The 24758-nt window shown below is 44.7% G+C and overlaps 1 protein-coding gene across 2 annotated transcripts in view; it reads right to left on the reverse strand.

Moving 5' to 3' along the window:
- The window catches only part of MCMDC2 (minichromosome maintenance domain containing 2), a 1176074-nt gene extending 1151709 nt beyond the window's left edge, over window positions 1–24365 (reverse strand). For both annotated transcript variants that reach the window (XM_085604114.1, XM_085604113.1), the window contains exons 1-2: window positions 24260–24365; window positions 5917–6047 (exon numbers count right to left, since the gene is read on the reverse strand). In XM_085604114.1, coding sequence (XP_085460240.1) covers window positions 5917–6047; window positions 24260–24365 — 237 coding nt within the window. The remainder of the gene's footprint in view (window positions 1–5916; window positions 6048–24259) is intronic.
- Between the last annotated feature and the right edge of the window lie 393 nt (window positions 24366–24758).

Here is a 24758-nt window from a genome sequence, read left to right on the forward strand (position 1 = left end):
TACTCGCTACTCAGACTGATGTAAAGTGCATGGGACACAAACATTGGCTGCATACCCACCATGTTAAGAAAGCTCCACTGCCTTTCTTCTATGATTAATGTGGGAAGCTAGAAAATTCTAAATTGAAAAATGAACAAATTCCACAGCAAGTGTCTTTTAATGATGGTGAGCTGATTGAAGAAGAAGAAGTAGCGCATCCACCGGTCAACATCACTCCTGTTGAACCCAAATTGATACCAATATCTCTATGTGAGCATCGGATTGTGATTCGCCTAGGTATAATTTGACTGTCAAAAACTATAGACTTTGAATGAAAAAACTATCTCTGGAGGGATAGCAACCCATGCCGGTGGTCAAGTCCGCCAACGTCTGGACCTGTTCATAAGCTTACAAGTGAGGCTTTGAAGTAAAGGACACTGGGAACTCTTGATGTTCTTTGGTAGAATAGATAGGGATTTTTTTAGGAGGTCTTAGTCATGTTACTTTGCTTTTGGCTGTCAGGTGTTTTTGATTTGGTCCTCTTTTTGGAAAAGAAGAGAAAAAAAGGAGAATGGTCTGAGCATAAAGACAAAATATTAGGAGAAGCATCACTCATCAAGTACAGGTATTTGTACATCACACACAAGTAATACAATATGGGTAAGACTAGGAGTATTGAACTCAGACCGTTTGGGAAATCACCCTCTGATTTATGGCAGGAGAAAAGACTCCAGTGTCTGGTACACAACAATTGTGGACCACGAAAGTGAAAATGATTGTGCTTCTGTGTCTTTTGATAATAATATTAGGAATGCTAGGGTGGTTAGAAAAAAACCGCCCAGTCTCTAAATCAGGGACATCAGTCACCACACCAATACCAGAGCATCAGTACATAACCCTTGCCCCTCATAAGCAAGCACACTGCTTGCAATATGTCAATAATACATTCATTCAGGTTTTACATAATGCCCATCTTGGATATAATGCTACAGATTGTTGGATATGCAGCTTCAAAAGGAAGGCACCTCTTATTCCTCTACCGTTATCCTATAATGGGTCTTGTAGTGCCTGGTGGGAATTGAATTTTGCTTCTTATATCAAAGTTACTAATAAAGCAGTACAGAGCCAGCTTAGGGATCACCTTTATTATCTATGCTGGCCAGATGCTGTTAGAATCTATGGCATTATGGAGGAGAAGGAGGAATTTACAGACTATGATAACTTCTCTATATTATTATCCTTTAATGAGAGAAAACTGTTCAAGGGGGCTATGATACCCATACCTGTGCATGCCCAGAACACCCCCTTTTATGTTCAAGGTGAAGGGCCCCTTGTTGTTGGGAATAGTATTTGCTCCCATACAGTGATATTAAGTTTCACTAGTTCTCCATCATTTGTGGCATCACAAAACACCTATTTTGTTTTTTGGTAATCAGGCTTATGTCTAGCTTCCTAAAAAATGGTCAGGCAGATGCTATATTGCATTTATTCTTCCTCCCAATTACCTTGCACCATCTGATTATCACAGGACACATCGGCTTAATAAATGAGAAGTACAGGTTGACCAGACAGATATCATGCTGCAGCAATTTATTGATGCAAGAGGGGTATAATGCCTTTTTGAGGTCCTATGGCCAATCGTGTACAAGTGTGCCAATTGATCAGAGTAGTGGAAGCTGTTATTAATGAGAATACTGGTGCACTCCGTAACATTACTGTAGAAATGCAAGCTACCCGTCTTGTTTCCCTTCAAAACCAGATTGTATTAGACATTCTTTTAGCAGAGACGGGGGTATGCAAATTAATTGGCAACTCCTGCTGTGTATATATCCCAGATAACGCTCCTAATGTGAATTTGGCCATTAACAAACTTCACAAAAATGCTGCTGAAATACATCAGGATACTGGAGACTAGACTTGGTCCAGTTGGTTTAGAGAAGTACTGCTCACATGGGGTTGAAAACTATTAGTGTTAGCCTTGGTTATAGGTGGGATTATTTTAGGGAGTTGTCTATGTGTGAATTGTCTTCCCATGTGCTGCAGTATGCTCCTTTCAGCCTGCAAGCTCCCTCCAGTTTCTGTTCCACAACAGAATTATGCTTATGATGCAAAAAGAAGAAATACAGGATATAATGAACATTAGTGTTACTGCCCTCACAGATTAGCCTTCTTACAAAGGCCCATTTGTTTCTTATTTTCCCTGCTAACAAACCTATAATGGAGAATATCTGAAAATTAAGTACTATCATGAAATGAGGGGCCAATCCAAATTATCTACTACTGATACCATAGTTAGTGATAGCAGGTAATGACAAAATGTTGAACTTATGTTGAAGGACCATTTGAGGAAAAGGTTATTAAATATGAACACGAGTCCAGACATTATTTCAAATGCACCTGACGTTGTACAAAGTTGTTTAAGGAATTATCCATGCACGTTCTGACATGGTACATTTTTTTTATTTTTTTCTCTCCATGTCCTTGGAAAAATACTGAGTGGTTGTTAGAATAAATACACTTTGTTAATCATTTGTGCTTCTCTGAGATAGAAAGTCACGCTGGTCTTTTTCCATTCAATTTGCAATCAAGCGATGGCTTGTGATCACTTATCTTGAAAATGTAGTGTAGTTAGCTATTCTTTTTGTATGTATAACTGGAAGGAAATTTCCAATGGATTGGGGGAGGAAGTGAAGTCTGTAGGCAGACTTAATTGAAGTATAGTATAAATATGAAAGGAGAATTATTTGTGGTTGTTCATTACCTACACTGAACAGCTTTTTTCTAGTTGGTCTTGCATCCGCTTAAGCTGAATAAACCAATCTTTTACCTCCGACTCCCTGTACTGCTTTTGAATTTAAAGTGGACAAGAGGTGTGTTTCTCAGAAGTTACTCAATTACAGGAGGAAATAAAAACTTTTCCACAAATGAGTTTGAAGAAATCACAAAACTTGAAACAAAAGCTCTTTCACTTTTTCAATGAAGAAAAAAGATCAAAACAGGAGGCCTTCTTTCCCAAACCCACTGGTTTCTACACCTGCAGATATTGCTCGATTTGCAAACTAGAGAAAAATAAGACCAAGATTTATACTATAAACAACCAGAAACTCCTTGTTTGTCAATGGATTAATTGCAATAGCTCGTATGTAATTTAGAACATTGTTTGCCTTTGTGGAAAATATTACATAGACAGCATGATCAGGTCTTTGAAAAACTGGATGCAAGAACATTATCGAATTATATACAGAAGTCGGACCCAAAACTGCCCTCTCATTGATCACTTTGAAAAACATCATCCACACGTTTTCTCGGCAACTCCAGATTGAAATACGATCTTAAACCCTTGATGACGGTGAATGTATTGTTAATCTATCTCAATGGTTCTCATTTATGGAATTGAAACACTAAACAAAAAATCCATGAGGGGGTGATCTGGAAATAGATCTATGGAAAAGAGAAAGCAGATTGATCCTGAAATATAATACAGTTAACAATGGACTGAATAAAGATGCTGAACTGCATAACTAGTTATGAGTAGTATAACGTAGCAAATTTTGATCTCTCTATGATAACCTCTTCCTCATCTTCAATCGATGTTTGCGCAATGAGGTGTATATAGCAAATGATCAATACCAATGTATTTGAATAATGTCACCCAAACTATCTATGATTATGATATGTATCGTACATGAGAAATATGACTGAATAAAGATTAGTTATTTTATTCTAAAGGATGCACATGGGATGCACAGCCATTTAGGCACACATTTTCAATACTAACTAGTATAATCATAGAGTATGACTGAACCAATGACGTAGGGATAATCACTTTTGGGGCATGGACCTTTAAGAGTATACTATGTTAACTTTCCAACACCTATCTTCTTTGAACACAAATCAAAAACAGACCATAAGGTCAAATATATTTCTTTATGCATCCATTTATTGTTTCAAAAAATGGTGTTGTAAAAGATAAAAGTGAAAATAAACTTTAGATAGTGACAAATACCTTAAAAAAATTATAATATACTTCTGTTATGGAGACTTATAACATTGATTGGAGATCGCATTATTAAGACCCTGTTTAGAGGCCAAAGCTAAAAAAAAGTACAATGTTGGCGGATCGCTAAAGTATATTAAGCCACTCCAAAATGGGGCGGGTTTACATGCCAAGGAATGGACACCTAAGCCTCGAGACATATGGATATGGAGAAAGGACTACTCCAACACACTTATCCTTTTACGTATACACCCTTTTATAGTTTCAAATCAACTGCACTTTAAAATTCACTTTATTTTTGATGATAGACACTTCAATATTATACCATTTACTGGATGTTGCTTCTAGAAGATCCTGATTATAGGATCAAAACACAATAAATTGACCAGTGTCGGCGGTTCAATTAGGTTTAATAAGCAACTTTAAGGTTGCAGGGGTTGATATGTCAAAGAAAGGGCGCCCACGACTCGGGACATATGGAAATGGAGAAAGGAGTTCTCCAAAACACTAGCCTTCTAAAAATGGTGCGCAAATAGAATGCTGATCTCGACGCCAAAGCAGGAACTGGGCGCGAGGAATTCAGGAGCGGAGCTACCTCACTGGAAGATTTCCCGACACGGAAGGGCCCTGTCTCCAGAGACAGAGACCACATACTGCATGCATACTTTTTCTTTAATTTATAAATATCGGGAGAATATATGCATTTGTATCTGTGTCTTTGCTCAAATCCGTGTGAACAGGGACCATAACACTTTTCGTCGGGGCATCCCATAAAACGGGATGACTCGTTTAGATTTAATCATTTTAATTTGCAGCAGTAAAGGACAAGGAACTCTATCCATGGCCACCCCCTGCCCCCAAGTGCCAGGATCAGCGCGTAATATGCTGTTGCTAAACTGACGGGTGTACTGCACCCGTACGATTATTACAAGTACCACACAACTTCTCAACTATTCTTTTGGAATGTGCATATCTTTGCTCTAAATTTCGGAGGTGCATCCCTCTTGATTTGTCACATTTGACAGTCTTTGCAGTGGGAATAAATTAGAGAGGACGCTATTCTTTGACTAAACAACCAAGGACTTATCAGAACCAACAGGACTTCACATAGAGGTTAAAAATTCTCTTTCTATGACAAATGAATGCAATTTCACATGGTGAACAGTAAACTATTCATCTTCTCCATATTTAATTTCTGAATTTTCCTTTTCACTTTATAGCATATCCCTTTGCCTCTCCACTTCTATTCTCCAGTGCAGTATCCGCTACATATGTTCACGATAGCGGCTCTCAGAGTCTTTTATAACCTCTTGAGTATACTATTTTTATACACTTAGGTAAATAAGGGAACCTACCCTTTTGTGCACCTTCAAGAACCTTCTATATAAATAGCGCAAGTGTGGAATTCCCGGGTCACTGGAGGTGTGGTACAAAGAATTGAAAATCCTTTTTTACTATTGAAAACATGTTTTAACATTGAATTTACAGCCATGAGAAAGTCCCGGCCGCATAGGGATTGTAAGGGGTGAAACAGGTGTTGGCTGGCAATGAGTGCATGTAGTAACGCAGGAAAACCAGCAAATATCAAGCACAAAATAAAGAGATACAATCAAAAACAATCATAGTCAATGGACTTTTCTTTCTATGACTGTATTAAATCTGTTATTGAGACCAAAGAAATAAAATTATCAGGAAAATAGGACCCTCTAGCAAAACAAATGAATCAATTAGGAGGAGTTGTCCCAACTCCTGGAGAGAATCAAAGGTTTTTCCAACGGATTAAGTAATATCACTGAAAACATTGAGGGTAAGGAGGGAGAAGGTCGGATCGGCAAGCACTGCAATTTGTTCATCACTGACGAGTACGTGAAAGAGGATATATTTTTCCATTAGTCAAACTGTCACCTGAAAAAAATGGAAATGAATATGGATCAACTTACTGACTGAAAAACGTGCACTGCTTTCCTTGGTTCATGCAATATTAAATTTCCAAGAGTCGAATCCAATTCTGCAATGTCACAAGGATTTACATAAATAAGAAACCTGTATACAGCATAGCTCTGCCTTGACTCTAGAAACAAAAAGAAACATGTATAATATTCCTTCGAAATGTGCATGTCATCAAAAATGTCTCTGTCTCATGTCACCATGCAGAGTAAAAGCACTACAAACACTGATGATCACTGAACTTCCTCATAAATAGCCATGTGATTTGCTAAGTGTGCAGGACAGAAATCATGCTGCTGAACAGCGAAGAATCATTTGAACAGCAAGACAAATGCATAGCTTGCGCTCTAATTTCTTTAACATCTGTAAAGTTCGTTTGCCAAACCCTGGCTTCCCTTAGTTATCCTTTGAAAGCTGAAGACACACACATTTATTTCAAACTGGATGAGGGGTCTGGGGTTAACATAGCCCTCTGACCTTGAATTTTACTTCACTCGCTACATCAACAAAAGTATAAAGATTGTTGGCTATAGTCTAACAGTCAATGACAGCCACATAGTATCTTCCTTTTACAGCCATCACTATAAAATTGCATTAATCAATGCTCAAATGGGTCATTTTTTTATTGTATTATTAAAAGTAGTGTACACAGCAGCAGACCGTATATAAAACCGTCTGCAGTTAAGCTGGTCACATAAAGCAACTTATTCTATAATGATTTGAGTAGTGAGATGCACACAGGTAAGATGTGACGAATATTGAAGTATAAACCTCTTAACCAACCTATCTTATTTTAGTGAGTAGAAAAATCTCTAAATCAATGTAACAAACCCCACAATGTTCCCCATAAATATACTGACTTTACAACATAGATGCTTTTTCTTTTGTTTTTATTATTTAGTCAGAAGCAAAACATAGTTTTTTTTGTATCAAAAATATATATTCATATAGCATTTTCAATTTTTCTTTTTTGTTTTGTGATTTACATAAATTATAAAGAAACATAAATATACATAATCAATAAATGTAAACACCAATTAAATTGTTGTCTAAAGCAAAAACAATACTTAAATAATTGACAGTGCCCCTCAAAGAACAACAAAAAATATATACATAAACATCTTGCTGCCTAATCTCGCATACCAACATCCATACCACATACCACAAAATATACAGAAAGAAGATTGTAAAACATATATATTACAACTGGAAAGATCTTCTTTTAGTTATTATTTGTCAACGTATTATTCTGCTGACATTTTTCTCAAACTGAATTTCTTTTTTTCTTCGGTTTAAGTTGATCCATAGGAGTTTATTTTCCAGTTGTGAAAATAGTTGGTCTGGTCTACGTACGTTTCGGTGATAGAATGATTAAGATCACCTTCCTCAGGACCATCAAAGAGTTAAAACCGTAGAGGGGCTACTTTTATTCTGAAAATGCAAAACCACTGTATGTCAGATATGGGGAACATTGAGATGCTTAATGTATTCCTTAAGACGTCTGTTATTCAATATTTCTTCTAATGAGCTGGTTCATGCAAGTCTCAGGTGGACAGGAAAGAGGGGACCATTTAAAGTGAGAGATGGAAGATTCTATATAGCCCTTCTCTAGAGTGATAGAGTGTGCAATTGATTATAAAGATAACCAAAAGAAAACATTGTGATGTGCCTATAAATTAGAACAGACAAAGAGCCAATCACCTTGTGCTCGAAATAGAAAAACAAAATTGAATCTGGAATCCCTGTTTCAACACAGAATGTATAGCTATGCTAGGTCCTCTGTGGTAGCTATACAGTAAAATTTAGAGCCGTAGTATGCACACTCTGCAATAGGCTAGAAGGGGGAATAAAAAAGCTGATTGAAAAGGGGATCTTATGAGACAAGTAAATTTGGCCAAAATAAACGGGGTAAGTAATGTTTCTTACAATGCCTACTTGGAAGTATGCAGGGTCAGGAAGTCTTGTAATAGTTAAAATTTGTCCCGTGTGACCCGTATTAGCCTTGCACCATTGGTATCTTCTTGAGTAAGAATGTAACTACAAATTAAAAACATATAGGGAAAGTTTCGTATGTGCTTTAACATTTAGCATTGGTTATGTGCAACAAAGTCTATTATTGTTCTTACCTCTTAGCAGAGTGCAAAACGCCAAACAAGAGGGTTGTCTATTTTGCATTGGAGTGTCTGTTGTCCATGTTTACCTTATACATGGTGTTCAAAGTATTAGTTCTGGAAGGTAGATATAGTAGCATTACAAAAAATTGGTTTTTCTACCCTATTACAACGGTAACAACACTCTAAATTGGAGATAAATGTTTCAGAAAATTTTCTGACAGGGCAAAGCTCTTTGTCTTTTCAAGTTGGTTATTTGATTCTCAGCTTGCCTAACTGTTAACTGTTTTTGTGTAGCCATCGCAGAAGTTCTGTTAGGCCATCGTTGATGTTCTGTAAGGGTAATATATACCTAGCAGTAGTTTAGACAGACGGAATGGCTCGTCTTTATTGTAAAATGAGGGAAGACCAGATCAATATTTAAGGCTAATGCAATTTACGACATGCGAGCGTGTTAAACAAAAGTTTACGCTTAAACTTTAATAGGTTTGTAAATGGGGACCAGACGCTAGCTAGAATATGTAAACAATCTGACTAATCACTACAGATTGGTTTAAGTCACAGCAGGGAAAGGATCTTCTTATGTTATAGCTACATGTAGGTTTAAGCAAACAGAGTAAGGCTATAATTTGTGAACCTAGCAAACAGTGTCAGCGTGGATGGTCTCGTCTTACCTTTCGAGATTCAATAATATATAGCCCTCTTGTAGCCTGATCCCTGGTTAGTTACGGAAGCTAGCAGACATATTTAAATGTATGCCGATTATAACGTAGTCTCGCGATAATATTTGCGTGACCGGTCTTGTACTCCTAAGAGCCTGGTGACCATAGGCGACATGTTGGAATGGGTCTAGCACAGACAATATACAAAAACTCTCTATGTTTCCAGTAGGTTTGTAACGCTTTAAATGTTCGGACGAGAGAGCAAAGGCGTTCTAAACCTAAAATAAGCTTTGATTTCTAATAATTTTAGAAAAAGAGGAAGCGGATGCTCGCTAAGTACAGAAACTGATTCAAAGCATGGAGAAAGTCTGGGTTGTCTTAATTAAACGGACAAAAACAAGCTAGTATTGTTATAATTAATAAGTCTAACAAACGGTATCAACGTCGTTGGTATCACCTTACCTCTCGTGATTCAATACAGCGTGACCCTCTTGTTGCTCGATGCCATGTTTGTGGTAGGTGGTTACAGACGCCTTTAAATGTCTGCCAATTGTCGCGTAGTCTCGCGATATTGTCCGCCTAGCTGATACCGTAATTCGAAGCAATGCTTTAGCCTGGGTGACATGTTGGAAAAGGTCAAACTCTGCAAGTATGGTTGTCAGAAAGGGTATTGTACTGCGACGTATGCTGGATCTGATGTACTAAGGGATACCCACATAAAAAATCTGTATTTAGTATTGCGTCATTTACGAGGTCAAGTCAAACGTAACTAATAAGGAGAGTATTATATTCCTACGTGTTATAATTATTAAGACACGTCAGTAATGGAAATAGAGTGGTTTAATGCTCTCAGCCACTGTTTTGGATCAATAAAATAAGAGAAAAAGCGACAGGACATAGATTTTAAGTGTTCGTATTGGTTGTAATAATAATCTCGTGAATATATGTGGATGTACATATCTGAAATGAGACAAAGCAGGCGCCATCTTGGAATAGTGAAATATGTTGGTTTATTATCCTAAATAGTTTGTAATGTGTACTATAATGCAGAGATTGGTCTAAATTGGCAGGATCTATAAATACTAAGGGTCAAAAGGTGCCTCTTAGGTATAAATAAATATAAGATTGTTTCTTTTAGCATAGACGCTAATCCAAGGAGTCTCGGTCCATAAGGGAGCCTATTTGCGGGCTTCTAAAATAAGTCAGAACGGATGTTGTGGCCCATTTATTTGGAGGGGAAGCGTACATGGTATACTGAGTCTGAGTACCACACCACTGTTGCTTACTAATTATGCCTAGCAAAGCATTTAACTGAATGAACAACTGTTAGTATGGGCAGTTGTGCCAGAGATTCAGGAGGTCACTAGCCATGTGATGTCTTCATTAACGCCTTGGTCTACTGTATCCAATGAAAAAATCCAGAATGTTTCGCGCTGTTTGCGAGTTTTAGTTGGATCTTTCCCTGGTATTGGTCTTACTCTCTCTAAAATTAGCCAACGAAGATCTGTTTTTGTATGTTGGTTTTCCATGAAATGTCTGACTAGTGGTGCTTGTAGTTTGCCTGTTCTTATGGCAGATTTGTGTTCAGACAAACGTATACGAAATTCTCTGGATGTTTCCCCTACATAGGCTAGGTCGCAGGGACATAGTATCATGTAGATTATATTGGAACTCCTGCAGTTGGTCATAGTTTTAAGATTTCCTTTTCTTGTTCTATAAGACCAGGTCTTAGTGGTGATCGCTGATGCGCATGCATGACAATTACCACAACTGTAGTTACCTATCGGTGGAGGTAAACCATCCATAGTGGTTTGTGTGGTTTTTACCCGAGGATGTTCTCTGCTGTGTACTAATTTATCTCTCAGGTTAGGGTTTCTTCTAAATGCTACCAGCGGTTTCTGTGTGGGTTCTTCATCACTAGTGTTGAGAATTTTCCAATTTTTATCTAGGACCTGTTTAATCTTGTAGTTCAGATTGGAATGGTCTATAACACAGACTAACTTATCCTGTGATGGTTTTGGTTCGTTATTGAAGAGAGTATCTCTGTTATAGTATTTGGCTCTCTTTTTTTTTTTTTTAACATTCTTTTTATTGGCATTTAAGAATATGAGCATACATACATCACTTGCCGTGAAAATGGGTACTTCACATTAGCGGACAAATAGACCAACGTCCATATAGAGGGTACATATATGCCTTGTGCCGTGCGGAAGTGGTCTGTATGGTTGCAGAGCAGTGCCTGTAAAGAAAACTGGGGAGGAGGACCAAACTGGGGGATGCCATGGAGTTCTAGGTGATGAGTTCTAGGCTATGACCCATGTCTGCCATTGCCCGTCCGGCCATATAGCTGCCGCCCATCTAGGGGGGGGTGAGAGTGTGCACCATCCGGGATGAGGAGCCGTGGGGTGCATCAGGTGAGCAGAGGGGGGAACTCAGCTGGCCCGGGGGTGGTGCGGGGGGACACTGGGGGGGATCCCCCGCTGCGGAGACTCGGACCGTGTGAGGCGGTGTGGCGTCGGGGGTATTCATGTCGGCCACCAATGCAGCTGGGGTCTGAGATTGTCTAAATTGATGTAGTAGGAGCGCCCACTCTAAAGAGACTGGGGTTTTACGGATGCCTTTAGCCTCCTCCTCTCGTATTGCGTCCTCCTCCGCAGCAGCCCATTTAAGGACCGCCCCCACCCAGGCTGCAAGCGGAGGACCAGTAGGGGATCGCCAGTGCATTGCTATACAGCGTTTGGCCAATAAGTGGGCCAGGAAGACGAAGCGCATCGACACCTTGTGTCGTTTTCTCCGCCCTAGGATACCCAGCGCGCAACCCTCCCAGGTAGTCAAATGGGTCAGCCCAGTGAGGTCCCTGAGTGTTGAGTGGATAGAAGTCCAATAGTTCTGGATGCCCGGACAGGTCCAGAACATATGAAAGAAGGCAGCATCCTGCGTCTGACAGCGAGGGCATAGAAATGTAGTGTCGGGATAAAAACGCTGAAGGCGCGCTGGCGTCAGATAGGCCCGGTGGAGAATGTGAAACTGTATATTCTTAAAGCGGGCGTTCCTGGATACTTTTTTGGGGAATTCTATCGCTCTGTCCCATTCGCTGTCGTGAAATGGTCGTCCCGTCTCCTCCTCCCATAGGGCTCTGAGATGCACCAGCAGTGGGGGCGTTAGGTTCCCAATTGATTTATACAACCACGTAATAAGGTGTCGACCCCGTCCCATTTGTAAGAGTGTATGTAGGACTGGGTGTGTGGGTGGTTCCCCGTGCGTGAGGTCAGCATATGGTCGAAAGTGGCTGAGGAGTTGACGGTGAAGCAGGAACTGGCCTGGGGGCAAATCGTATTCCTCCATGAGCTGTCGGTATGGCCTGAGCTGTCCCTCGTCAAATAACATTTCCGCTTCGACAATGTCTCTCGCCGTCCATTCCCGAAGCATGGCGGGTGTGAAGAATCCGTTATTTCTGGGCCAGCCGACCAGCGGTAACGATGGTGTGTACGGAGGGCAGCGCGGTGCCATGCGGTGGATACGCTGCACGCATTTCCGGGCAATGTCCACCTGCAGGGGGTAGGTTCGCGTGGGACGGGAACCCGGCAGAAGCAGGCGTCGCAACTCGGGCAGGGGCACAAATCCCGCGACAGTGCATGTCTCAAGCAGGCATCGCTCCGCCGTCCAATATGAGAGCCATTGGAGCTGCGACGCCAGGAAGTAGGCTTCGAATGAGGGCGCCCCAAGCCCCCCTTGCGTCGTGGGCAGTCTTAGCTTGGCCAACGCGATTCTGCGCCGTCCCTGCCCCCATATCAGAGAGCTGAGGAGCGTATCTAAATCTTTGAAGAAGGAGCGGGGGGGAATCACTGGGAGGTTGGTGAAGTAGTACAAAAGCCGCGGGACCAGTATCATCTTTGCCAGGGCTACCCGGCCAATCGGCGCTAACGGTAGACTCCGCCAGAACCCAATGGAGGACCGTATCTCTGCTAGTGCCCTCCGATGGTTCCCCTCAAAAATGTCGATTGGGGAGTGATATAATCGAATCCCGAGGTATCGGGGACCCTCCGTCACCCAGTGCAGCTTCCGGTCGCCGATCCAGACCTCCCGAGAGGGGGTGTCCGGGTGGAGGGGATAGACCATCGATTTGTCCCAGTTCACCCTCAACCCAGAGGCCTCCGCAAACTCCGACAGGGCGGCCTCAACAGCGGTGAGATCCGCCGTCACATCTCGTAAATATATGAGAAGATCGTCTGCATACATGGATACACAGTGTGTGACATCCGCTAGTGGGATACCCCAGGCCTGCCCATCCCCGCGGAGCCGGATGGCCAATGGTTCTACCGCGAGTGCGAATAAGAGGGGCGAGAGGGGGCATCCCTGTCGCGTGCCCCGGTGTATCGCGAATTCCGGGGAGATATAGCGCCCAAGGCGGATCCGGGACGTGAGATTGGTGTAGAGTAGGCGAGTATAGGCTATGAGTGTGGGGCCGAGGCCCGTCCGCCCGAGGACTGAAAAGAGGAATTGCCATGTTAGGGTGTCGAACGCCTTTTCAAGGTCCAAGATCAGACACGCTGCGTGCGGGAAGCGGTCCCCAATCTGATCCTGAATGTGAAAGAGGCGCCGAATGTTATGAGAGGTATTCCTCCCTGGGACGAAACCGCATTGGTCCGGGTGTACTAACGGGCATATGATTTGAGAGTATCTATCCGCCAAAATTTTCCCCAAGATTTTACAGTCAGCTGTGAGCAGTGTGATGGGACGGTAGGAGGCGAGGAGTTGAGGGTCACGGTCGGGTTTCGGAAATGTCACAATCACCGACGTTCTCATAGAGCCGGGCAGTTCGCCAAGTCTAAGCGCCGAGTCTAATACCGCCGATAGCCGAGAGGTCAACTGTGGGGCAAAGGTGGCGTAATATTCAAGTGGGAGCCCGTCAAGGCCAGGGGCCTTGCCGCGGGCCATTGCTCGTACCGCACTTGTAATCTCAGTTGTTTTTATCTTTGTGTCCAACCCCTTCCGGTCTGCAGAGGCAATTCGGGGAAGGGGGAGAGGGTCGAGGAAGTGGTCGATGGCCCTGGGATCGAGAGACGTGGGAGCGGTGTAGACTGCCGAGTAGTGGTGGTAGAACGCCTGGAGGATCTCATCTTGAGACTGCACCAGAGTACCCTGGGGGTTTATGATGGCAGTGATAGGCCGGACTTCGGTATCTTGCTTCGCAAGCCATGCCAGGAGTGTGCCCGACCTATCACGTTCCCGATGCATTCGGTTTGCGTAGGCTCGAAAATTGTGACGACGCAGGTCCACGCACGCCACTTGGTACTCCGATTTGGCGTGGGCGACCTGAGTTACTGTCGCCACTGATTGATCTGCGGCCTTAGTGGCCGCAGCCAGTTGCTGCTCTGCCTTCTCTAGGGCTTGCTCTAGGGTGTGACGCACCCCGGCTCTGTATCGAATGCATTCTCCCCTGGCAACTACCTTGAAACCATCCCACTCGACCAGGGTTGACGACGCGGTCCCCGCATTATGCGTAAAGTAGTCTTGGATGCTACATTGGTGGTCATGTGTAAAGGTCTGGTCCGTGAGACACTCCCGTGACAGCCGCCACGTAGGAACAGGGGGGTGCGGGGGTCTCCACTGTAGGCCGAGGAGGTGCGCATCATGGTCGGAAACGACTCTACCCAGATAGTCCGAGTGACATATTTGCGGGAGAAGCGCTGTCGTGCATAAGAATCGGTCCAGCCGAACTCGTAAATTATGAGGGATGGAGTGGAAAGAGTAAATGCGGGTCTGGGGATGGTGCAGCCTCCATGCGTCCGTAAGGGACCAGTGTGCGGCCCACGCTCTAAAGCGGTCTATTTGTCTATAGGTGGGAGAGTGTGGGAGTGGAGGGTGTGAGCGGTCCAGCACCGGGTCCAGGATACAGTTGTAGTCCCCTCCTAAGAGCCAAGGTACCTGTGTGAATTGAGCCAACGATATTGTGAGTCGGTCCCAGAATTTGTCCTGGTCAACATTTGGGGCATATATACTGCCTAAGAGGACAGCCCTCCCGTCTAAGAGACCCTCTAGTAGGACGTATCTGCCTTCGTCATCCACCACCCGCCTTAGTTCCCGGAAAGGGGTTCCCGGGCGGATCCATATCAGTGCCCCTCTGGCAAACGAGGAGTAGGTCGTGGCGCAGATAAGTCCGCGCCATTTTGCTCGCAGTTTGCCGGCTTCGGATGCATTAAGGTGGGTTTCTTGTAAGCAGAGAATAGATGCCTTCTGTCGTTTCGCATAGGCGTATATCGCGTAGCGCTTACGTGGGGTATGCAGACCACGTGTGTTGAGTGTGAGTATATTAATGTCTGCGCTAGTTGTCAGTCGTGCCATAGGTGGTCGGTTCTGTGTGGGGGCGGGGTGTGGTGCCCCTTAGAGAAATCGCATAGTAGACCCTACGGGGCGTGCTGCGTTGGAGGGGGGCAGGCGGACTGGAAGCCTGGTAAAAGGATGTATTGTGGTGTGAAACTCCATGGCAAAGTGGGACATATGCAAACCGGGGTGTGAACAACGTATGGGGATGCGGGAAACTGTCCCAATACTTAGGACTCATCGTGTGGGTAACGATGTGTCCAAACTACCTCCCGTAACACTATAGGGGGGAGAACTGCTTTATGTGATAGGGGGTGACGATGCGCTAGTGCGAGGCCGCACGCTGAGTGGGCATGTAGTAGGATCACCATGTATCTTTAGCAGAATGACTGTCTCTGTGGGTGCAATATCATGGGTGCTAGGTGTGCATCGTAGAAAAAAAAGGATACCAAGAGTCCGTGTGTCCGAGTTGCCTCAGGGGAGGGGAGGGGAGGGCGATCCATCCAATAGTCCATCCGCAGTTTGCGGAGTGGCGTGGGGGGGTGCCGCTCGGTCCGCCCCCGAGACGGTGCTGTCGCTGTCGTTGTCACCATCGGACGAGAACAGGTGCGGAGGTCGATCTATAGAGTCTGAAGGTTGTGTGGCGCGTAGGTCAATCACCGCTTGTAGAACTTCCCGTCTCTCTCGCATAATCTGTTCGAGATCCGGCGAGTCGTGGGTGCCTTGCGTTGGTCGGGACTCGATGTTACGGAGCTTCTTGGGCCGCTTCCGGGCGTGGAAGGTTTTGAGAGGGGAGCTCCTCTGGGGACGAGGATCGGATGCCCGCGAGCAGTGTTGATCTGTCCAGTCTTGCGCGGCCTCCGCGGATGCGAAGAAGAGGGAGGATCCTTTATAGATAATCTTGAGGCGGGCCGGGAAGAGCAACGCGTACTGGATCTTATTGTCCCGTAGCCTCCGTTTTACGTCGAGAAAGGAAGATCTCCGTTGTTGCACCGCTCGAGCATAGTCCGGGAAGATCATAATGTGGCTGTTTTCCAATCGCAACGGTGCAGCTAGTCGCGCCGCCCGGAGCACCGCGTCCCTATCCCGGAAGTGCAGGAACTTAGCGAGAAATGGTCGGGTGGACGTGCCGGGCGGGGGCTTACGGGCCGGCACACGGTGAGCCCGTTCTATGGAAAAGAATGGTGTGCGGTCTGCAGGTGGGGTAAACGACTTCAGCCACGTGTCCATATATGCAATGGGGTCGGCACCCTCGATTCCCTCCGGTAGTCCCAGTACTCGGATGTTGCAGCGTCTTGAGCGGCCCTCCAAATCCTGCGCGTGCTCTTCCACCGCAGCTAGGCGAGTAAGGACCCCCTGGAGCATCTGTTGTTGCTCTTTTAATATGGGTTGTATTTCCGTGAGTGTCCGCTCCTCCGTACGCACCCGGTCCGCCAACTTTCGGTGGTCATCGCGAAGGAGATTTACATCCGTCGCCAGGGTACCAAGGCGTTCTTCCATGGACAGACGGGATAGTTCAATGGCGGCGAGGACCTTATCCAACTTGTCCGAGATCGATAAGTCTGTGGAGGCCACCGTGCTGGGGGACCACGTCGAGGTCCGAGGCATGTTCTCCGGGGCCGTCTCCGGGATCACCTGAAGCTGGGCGGGTTTTGACTTCCCCATCGTGAGTCCACGTGGTCCGGTCGAGTCGGCAGTGTTCGCCGGGTCGTAGTAGCCCCAGTGACGCAAGGAGTCCACGGAAGGGTGGGAGGCACAGCCGCGCCGTCTCACGGGTGAAGTCGCCCAGGGAATCCGCCGCCCGAGCCGGTCCACCAAGGTCCCCTCCGTGAACCAGGCGTAGGAATCGTCCGCACCAGCCACCAGACTCAGGGCGCTTCCCAACACTAGTCCGCCTCCCGCGGGGTCTCCATCGGCGGCTGGTGCCACTGGGGATCCTCCGTGGCCGCCGCAAGGTCAGGGGGGGGGAAGCGCATGCACCGTCCTCGTGGCCCCCGTGTAAGCCCAAGTCTCTCCCAGGGTCTACTGTCGAGGCGAGACCATCAAAGTCCCGGGGCGAGAAGGTGGTCCGCAGGTCTGGCAAGGGCACTGCAGCTCCCGCGGGCTACACCCAGAAGGACGTCACTTCGGTAGGTTCAAGGAGCAGGGCCTCACCGGCTGTATTGGGAGGGATGCGATGTCCCGCAGGCGGCCATGTTAAGGTCAGGCAAGCGCTGGTCGGGTCGGTTGAATGCCTCCAGGTCCTGCCATCCGCATCCATATCCAGCACCCCCTTAGCCCCCTTCAGCGCCAGTCACCCGGAGTACCTGGAACACACAGGGGCCGCCCAGGGGTCCGACTGCGGGTCTCCGTGCCTCGGTAGATTCAAAATGGCGGGTGCGCCCGGGCCAGCAATGCTCCTCCGTTCTCTGGTGCCTCGCGTCTCTCTCCAGGGGTCCGCCGCCCGCTTACACCCTCCGAGTGTCAGCGCGACCAGGGTGACACACGTTGCCAACTGCCCCGTCTCCTCTCACTGCATCGCTCGTATCGCGCAGGAGCGCTCCGCCGCCATTTAACGGCTCGGGGTGCGGCGCCAGCAGCATCAGCCGGACCAAGTCTCGTCTGGAGGGCTAGGGATGCGCCCAGGGGTCCGCCGTCTCTCCCGCCGTGATGTTGCCACCTCCCGATGCCCTGGGCATCGATCAGCTCCCGGGGACACACTCCATGTGGTTGCCGAGAGGCGCCCAGACGCGGAGCCTCAGCAAAGCTGCACCGCCATCGTGGCTCGCTTAGCCACGCCCCTAGTATTTGGCTCTCTTAAGTGATTGTTTTATGAGTCTTTTTGGATAGCCACGAAGGAGGAGACGCTCTTGTAGCTGTTCCGCATGTGTCATGTAATCCTTCATGTTGGTACAGTTCCTCCTAATTCTCAGAAATTCTCCGAATGGGATCGAGTCTTTTTGGCATGGTGGATGGTAACTGCTGTGATCTAAAATCGTATTTTTTGCTGTTGGTTTTCTGTACAGGCTGACTGCAAGCTGTCCCTCTCTGCCCATAATCCATATGTCCAGAAACTCTACTTCCTCATAAATAGCCATGTGATTTGCTAAGTGTGCAGGACAGAAATCATGCTGCTGAACAGCGAAGAATCATTTGAACAGCAAGACAAATGCATAGCTTGCGCTCTAATTTCTTTAACATCTGTAAAGTTCGTTTGCCAAACCCTGGCTTCCCTTAGTTATCCTTTGAAAGCTGAAGACACACACATTTATTTCAAACTGGATGAGGGGTCTGGGGTTAACATAGCCCTCTGACCTTGAATTTTACTTCACTCGCTACATCAACAAAAGTATAAAGATTGTTGGCTATAGTCTAACAGTCAATGACAGCCACATAGTATCTTCCTTTTACAGCCATCACTATAAAATTGCATTAATCAATGCTCAAATGGGTCATTTTTTTATTGTATTATTAAAAGTAGTGTACACAGCAGCAGACCGTATATAAAACCGTCTGCAGTTAAGCTGGTCACATAAAGCAACTTATTCTATAATGATTTGAGTAGTGAGATGCACACAGGTAAGATGTGAACACAAAGACTACAAAGTAGTACAATTACAATTTCAAACATTTTATTGTGGAAGTACAATAACTTAAAAGAGCATATTCAAGAAAAAACTTTCATGTAAAAGCAAGGTAACAGCTCGGTGACGTGTCACTTTTTCTTGCCTACATCCTGCATCTCATGAGCAAAGAGGGGAGATGAAAAGGAGAACTGGATGCTGTATAAAGCTATGATTCACAACACAAATCTATCTAAATGAACTGAGTGTTCAGTGGAATGCCCAACTGAAAACAGTTAAACAACCACACCATCCTCCCACTACTTGATTTGAAATAATGGGCAACAAAGACAGCGAAAACAAAAAGATTTGCAACCTCGAACTCAAGATTCATTGTTCTCAGTGGTGTCATTTACAAGAATGTTTCAAAAGCCCCAAACTGCATGACAACCCGGTCTTTATAAACGGCCTCAAATTTTGATTGGTGACCCATGGATGCCTCTGTGGCAAACTGATTAATTAATTCTTATGCTCTTAATAGAGTGATTAGACTAAAGGAAAAAAAGCGGAATGTGAGCTTTCAATAGTCCGAGCTCAAACAATATTTATCGACGAGTGCTTGCATCAGCAAAATAGCATCATGAGAGGATGCCAGGGAGCAGGCAGTGACAAATCCTAATTAATGGGACTTGTTCAGTGGATAAACTCATTAAACTGAGAGCAACTTAGAGAAGTTCAGATAATCACTGGACACTCCACTTTGCTGTTGGAGGGCTGGTGGGGAGGATTCACTTCCTGGAAAAGAATGGGTTTGATGCCCCTTTCTTCAGTTCCTCCGGAGATTGTGCTCTGTTCTTCGCTTTTATTGAACCACGAAAGGCTAGGACTGGAAAAGCCTTACAAACCACACCGAAAGGTCTATGCTCACACTTTTTAGTCAACCTATTCCGTCCCCTAAAAAGAAGGCACCCGTGCTTATGCGCGCCCATAGAAACGAGTTCTGGGGAGTGCAGAAGTGTGAAGCGAAGAAGAGTGGAGTGGAGCGAGGATGCGCAGACGTACAGTTGAGGGTGAGTCACCAGGAAGCCGCTATGGTCTACGGCCACTGCGGTATTCAAACTGAATTTTAACCTTTCTGGCTTGCTGCCAGAGTCCCACGTCAGCTATATGGGCCAATGGGCCCACAACGAGGAGGGTTTATTGCACACCATGCAGTGACTAAAAAGATTGATCCCTTTGGGAAACCAAAATTTCACACACCAATATCTCACTTATCACTCAAATCACAAGAACCAAAGATTGATCCCTTTTGGAAACAAAATTCGCACACCGAATTCTCACTTTTCACTCAACCCACAGGAGCCTATCACAATGGCCAATCAATCAAATGTATAAATGTTTATTCATTATATCTTCAAAGTTTATTATGACACAGTTAAAAGAAGAAGCTTCTTGGTCATTTTTAAGAATAATTGTTCTTTTTAGGGAATGCATTATATAATAGATTAACATCCTCAATTTTTGATTTAGGATGGAATGTCAATGTTGAAACTCATAATTACTGTGCACTTTGTTTTTAACATATATTATTTTGTGTAAATCACTGTACAATAACTTTGAATGCATTATTGGGGGATTGTCTTTGAATTTTAGAGCGGATTGCTCTATTTTATCTGTTTTAACTGTGTCATAACGAACTTTGAAGATATAATGAATAAACATTTATACATTTGATTGATTGGCCACTGTGATAGGCTCCTGTGGGTTGAGTGAAAAGTGAGAATTGGGTGTGCAAATTTTGTTTCCAAAAGGGATCAATCTTTGGTTCTTGTGATTTGAGTGATAAGTAAGATATTGGTGTGCGAAATTTTGGTTTCCTAAAGGGATCAATCTTTTTAGACATTGTGTCAAGTTGGTGTCCTATCCCTTTGGCAGAGTAGGACCATCTCTTTTATTTTTAGACACCATGCAGTGAACCATGTATGGTTCAATGCAAGCCTTACTCAAATGACTGTGAAATTTCTATCGCTTTAAGAGCTCCAACAGCTACATATATCCTGCAGGAGTAGCTGCAGAGGATCATCCTAACACACCTACAGTTTCCCTTGCTGGAGGGCAGCGGGAGACCTGCTAACACCACTGTGTCCACATCCCTCCAGGGAGCCAGGAGGGTACGGCGCACAGCAGGGTGTCTCGTGTAGGGGCTGCCAATTGTCTGCAGTCAGCTCTTGGGAGCTCTTAATTCAGTTGACCTCCACAAAGACGTTGTAAGGGGGATAGGAAGTTAGACACGGAGTTTTAAGTCCATTAAAGTATTGAGCTTTTCAAGGTCTCCATATGCAAAGTCCAGTGAATTTTAGGATGGTGGCGGTAGCAATTAGGCACCAGCAGGAGAAATCAAGCTGCAAAGGGGAGGTGTTTATTTCATTTGGACCTATAGTGGACCCTCATTTCATCTTGCCTACACTTTAGTTCTATTGGAAGACTGTAGGTAGACTGCCAGTAGAAGCTACAGTGCTGATTAACAAATGGCTTTGCCAGCACCTTACTCTCCCCCTTCTCCCCAATCAAAAAAGTGACCTAATTTGAACTGTTATTTGGCATAAAAGGGGTAAAGACAATCTACCTAAAAAGGGTGAGGGCCTTGATAAAGAGGAAAAGAGCATAACATCTGGGAACAAAGACAAGAATGTCTCCCCATTCTTAACCTCAATTTGGAAGTGCGTCGCAAAGTACTTTAAACTTAAGACAGGCTTGCAGTCTGAGGAGCGGAGGGGTATCCAGGACTCTACCGAAAGACAAGGGGTCCCTAAAATTGGCTGCATGAATTCTGTGGACTTTTTGGGGGGGATCAATGGGTCTATCACTAATCAACGGGGCAAGGGCCTAGACTTTCATCCTCTCCAGGTTTTGTAGGCTCGGTTCAATCTATTAATACGACATCCTCAGTTCCTTCAGATAATTTATCTATCCCAGATTTCTCCTCTCAACCTGGGCTGGAAGGTACTTTCCACCCTCCCCCTGGAGGAGCCATCGATCAATAACCAAGTTTCCTCACCAAATCACAGTAAAACATAGAATGGTATTTGAAATTATAGCTTTCATAGCATTTATTAATGAGGCACTTACAGCAACACTGAAAATCAAAGTGGATTTTCACCATTCCATACGTTGAGATATAGCAATTTCCTCATTATATCCCTTACCGCAATATCTCTATTCCCCTCCTTCTTTGTGTGCACTACTCTGGCTAGATAGTGACCCCCCAGCTCTGCTGAATAATAGCAATGGGAGGGCTCGGGGTAAAAACAGATAGGCAGAGAGGTAAAGAGACATTATAGCGAGACAGGTGAAGTAGAGGTGAGACAGTGATGGGTGTGGTCGGGAGAGGCACAGGGTTAAGAGAGAAAGGTCGGGTAGTCACATGGCAAGATACAGGAGGTAGTAAGAGGAAAAGGTAGGTAAAGAGTGAAAGCGAGATGGGTAATGTTTTATGGTCACAAGAAAACACATGTCAACCTACAAAGTGTACCTTCTTCTCTTTCACAAAAAGAATTTGGATCAAATGCCACCCAGAATTTAGGAAAACCAATAAACACTTTCTGTTCTCAGAATCATGGTTAGGGTGGCCTGAATACAGCTAGTGAGATTGGTTCATATATTCCATCTGTGTAACAATCCCTCACACACTCTTCTTGTGCTCCTTCATGCTGTTGCACCAAATCTGAAGCACATTCTGCAAGCCTCATGCAACAAAACATAACCAACCAGAAAATGTTTTGCAAATACCAAATGGATTTCCTCTTGCAGGCAGAATAGAGCTGCATGTAAAGCCTTTAAACCGAGCCGAGGCCAGTATCTTGCACAACAACTCCTTTCTGTGTGGCCATAACCATGAAAAACATACGTCAGTGAAAAAGACATATAACCTCAACATGCTAGAAATGACAATCCCTGCTGCATAGCGAAAGAAGTGTTCAGTTTGCAAACTTCAGCCTAGTCCAGAATGAGGCTCAAACAGTTAAGCGCATTAACACAAAGGCATAACAAATATTTTGAAATCAACATGCACAAATGTTGGCACATTGTGGCTTGGATCTAAAACGGAGTCTAATCAGAATGACATCTAAAATAAAGCCAAAAACTAACCAAAAGTAACAGAAAAATATTTGTGGCATCTGGACAAATGAGTCCCTTCTCTGCATTTTGGACAAGACCATTAACATAGAGATAGATTTAGACTGGCACACAAATGACTCAGTTTAGTTGTGTGAAGAGTCTATAAAATGTGTATAAATTTAGGTCCCTAGCTGCTCCTTTATGCTTCAAAGGAAGTGATAATTCCTGGGTGGTGGTTGTGGTAAGACTATACAATACGTGGGTAAAGCTTTGGGGCAGACCTGCTGCTCTGAGCCTAGTGCAGGCAATTCTGTATGTGTTGGGACCACGACTGCAGAGGACTAGATTACAGCTTTACTTAGCCTGCATTGGTCAGTCGTATGGGATGGGGGTGTAAAAGGAATCAGATAGCACTCTGGCCCTGTGGTGCTTCTAGCTTGGAGAGTAACGTAAAAGGAAAGGCTATGGTGACTACTGTGGTTCTGGTTAGGAGCGTCGGGCCTGCCTTCTTACTAAGCATTAGGATTTCTAGTGGACCACTGAAGGCTTAAGCCTGGATTAACTCTTCCTCTGAAGGAAAGGGAAAGGCTGTGGCCCTAAGAGGTTAAAAAGTGGGCTGATAGAGCACCCTGTTGAAATAGCTCTTCTGTGCACCTGTGTGCTGGCCAACTTCTTGCTTGGACCTCCTGCTGCAACTTGTAGATAAGACACTGCTGGTGGTAGGTGCTGCAGAGTCCAATTTAAAGTTGCCTGATATGGGCTTACCAACTGCTTTTATCTCCTTCACCTGGCTAATGTGGTTGTGGAAATCAAGGGGCAGGAAAGAAATCTATTAATTATCACTCCCCGCCCCCTTCAATCCAGACTTACTGAGAAAGGGGATGTGGCCAGAGGATCGAGCAGAAACCCCTATGCCTGATGTGTCCTTGCTTGTGCAGGCAGTGGAGTGAGGAAGTGGGTGTTACCAGATGGAGGAGAAGCAGGAAGACTGAATGTCCCTTTCTGCTGGGGAGGGAAAAGAAAGCCACATACATCACCCAACAAGATTTCCATTACAGGCTGAGAAGGGAGTCACTGGAAAATATGAACACAATTTAAAAACTTGAATTGTTTCTAATCAATTACTAAAGCAAATGGAAAATTACTTAGAAATGTATAGAGAGGATTCAACACTCATTATTTTTCACCTACTAGGTCTACGTATGGTGACTAAGCGTCACAGATTTAAACAGGAGAGTCCTGCGTTTTCAGCATCTGCCCCAGAAATTTCAGTGAATTTAGCATACATGCTGCTTTTCACACAGGGAGGCAAATATTATTGCATTGAAGTCCTTAATTAATTAAAAATACCCATACGAAAAGCTATTTATTTCGTAAATACGCAGACCAGAAAATTGAAATCAAGAGAAGTGTTGAGAATGCGAATTATTAGGTTTACAACACGTACTAACAGAGACGCCGGTGGTTTAAATAAAGCGTCTGCAAAGACAGATACCCATAAACGCTACATTAAACTGAGACCGTGCCAATTGGAAGCTTCCCTACCCCACATTAAAGGCGCATAAAGCCGTGTGGTACCATCATATGCTTTGCAATCTTCAACAAACTTCTGCAGGCCGCCGCTCCTGTCTAGGTACACCAGAACTGCCTCCCGCAACCGTGCCACTTGTGGAGTCAGACTCATGTTTTCTGGAGAGAATAAGTAATTACACCATAAAAAATACGTGCGCGGCAGATGTACGTCAGAGTGCTTCCGCCCTCTTCGGTCATCAACCCAATGTATCCGTCCGCCAGATTAAACTAATCCTTTCAACCTAATCCTAAAAAAGAGTCTTCGGCAATACCACGAAAAGTGGGGAAAGCAAAAGGGGAGTTAAGAGGAGGCCGAAGTGTAACAACGATGCGTAGGAGAACTGTAAGGTGAGTTTATTTGGTTGAAGGGGTAGCTAGAAATAGAATGCGTTTTCGATGCCTTCTAGTTGGCGGGGATGTGATGTGGTGCGGCGTTAGGTTGGCATACACTTTTATAGGTCTTGTCAAAATGTAAATTCTATTTCATAATCGGACTAGGGTAGAT

This window comes from Triturus cristatus, chromosome 5_1, assembly GCF_964204655.1.
Source record: "Triturus cristatus chromosome 5_1, aTriCri1.1, whole genome shotgun sequence".
Taxonomy (NCBI): domain Eukaryota; kingdom Metazoa; phylum Chordata; class Amphibia; order Caudata; family Salamandridae; genus Triturus; species Triturus cristatus.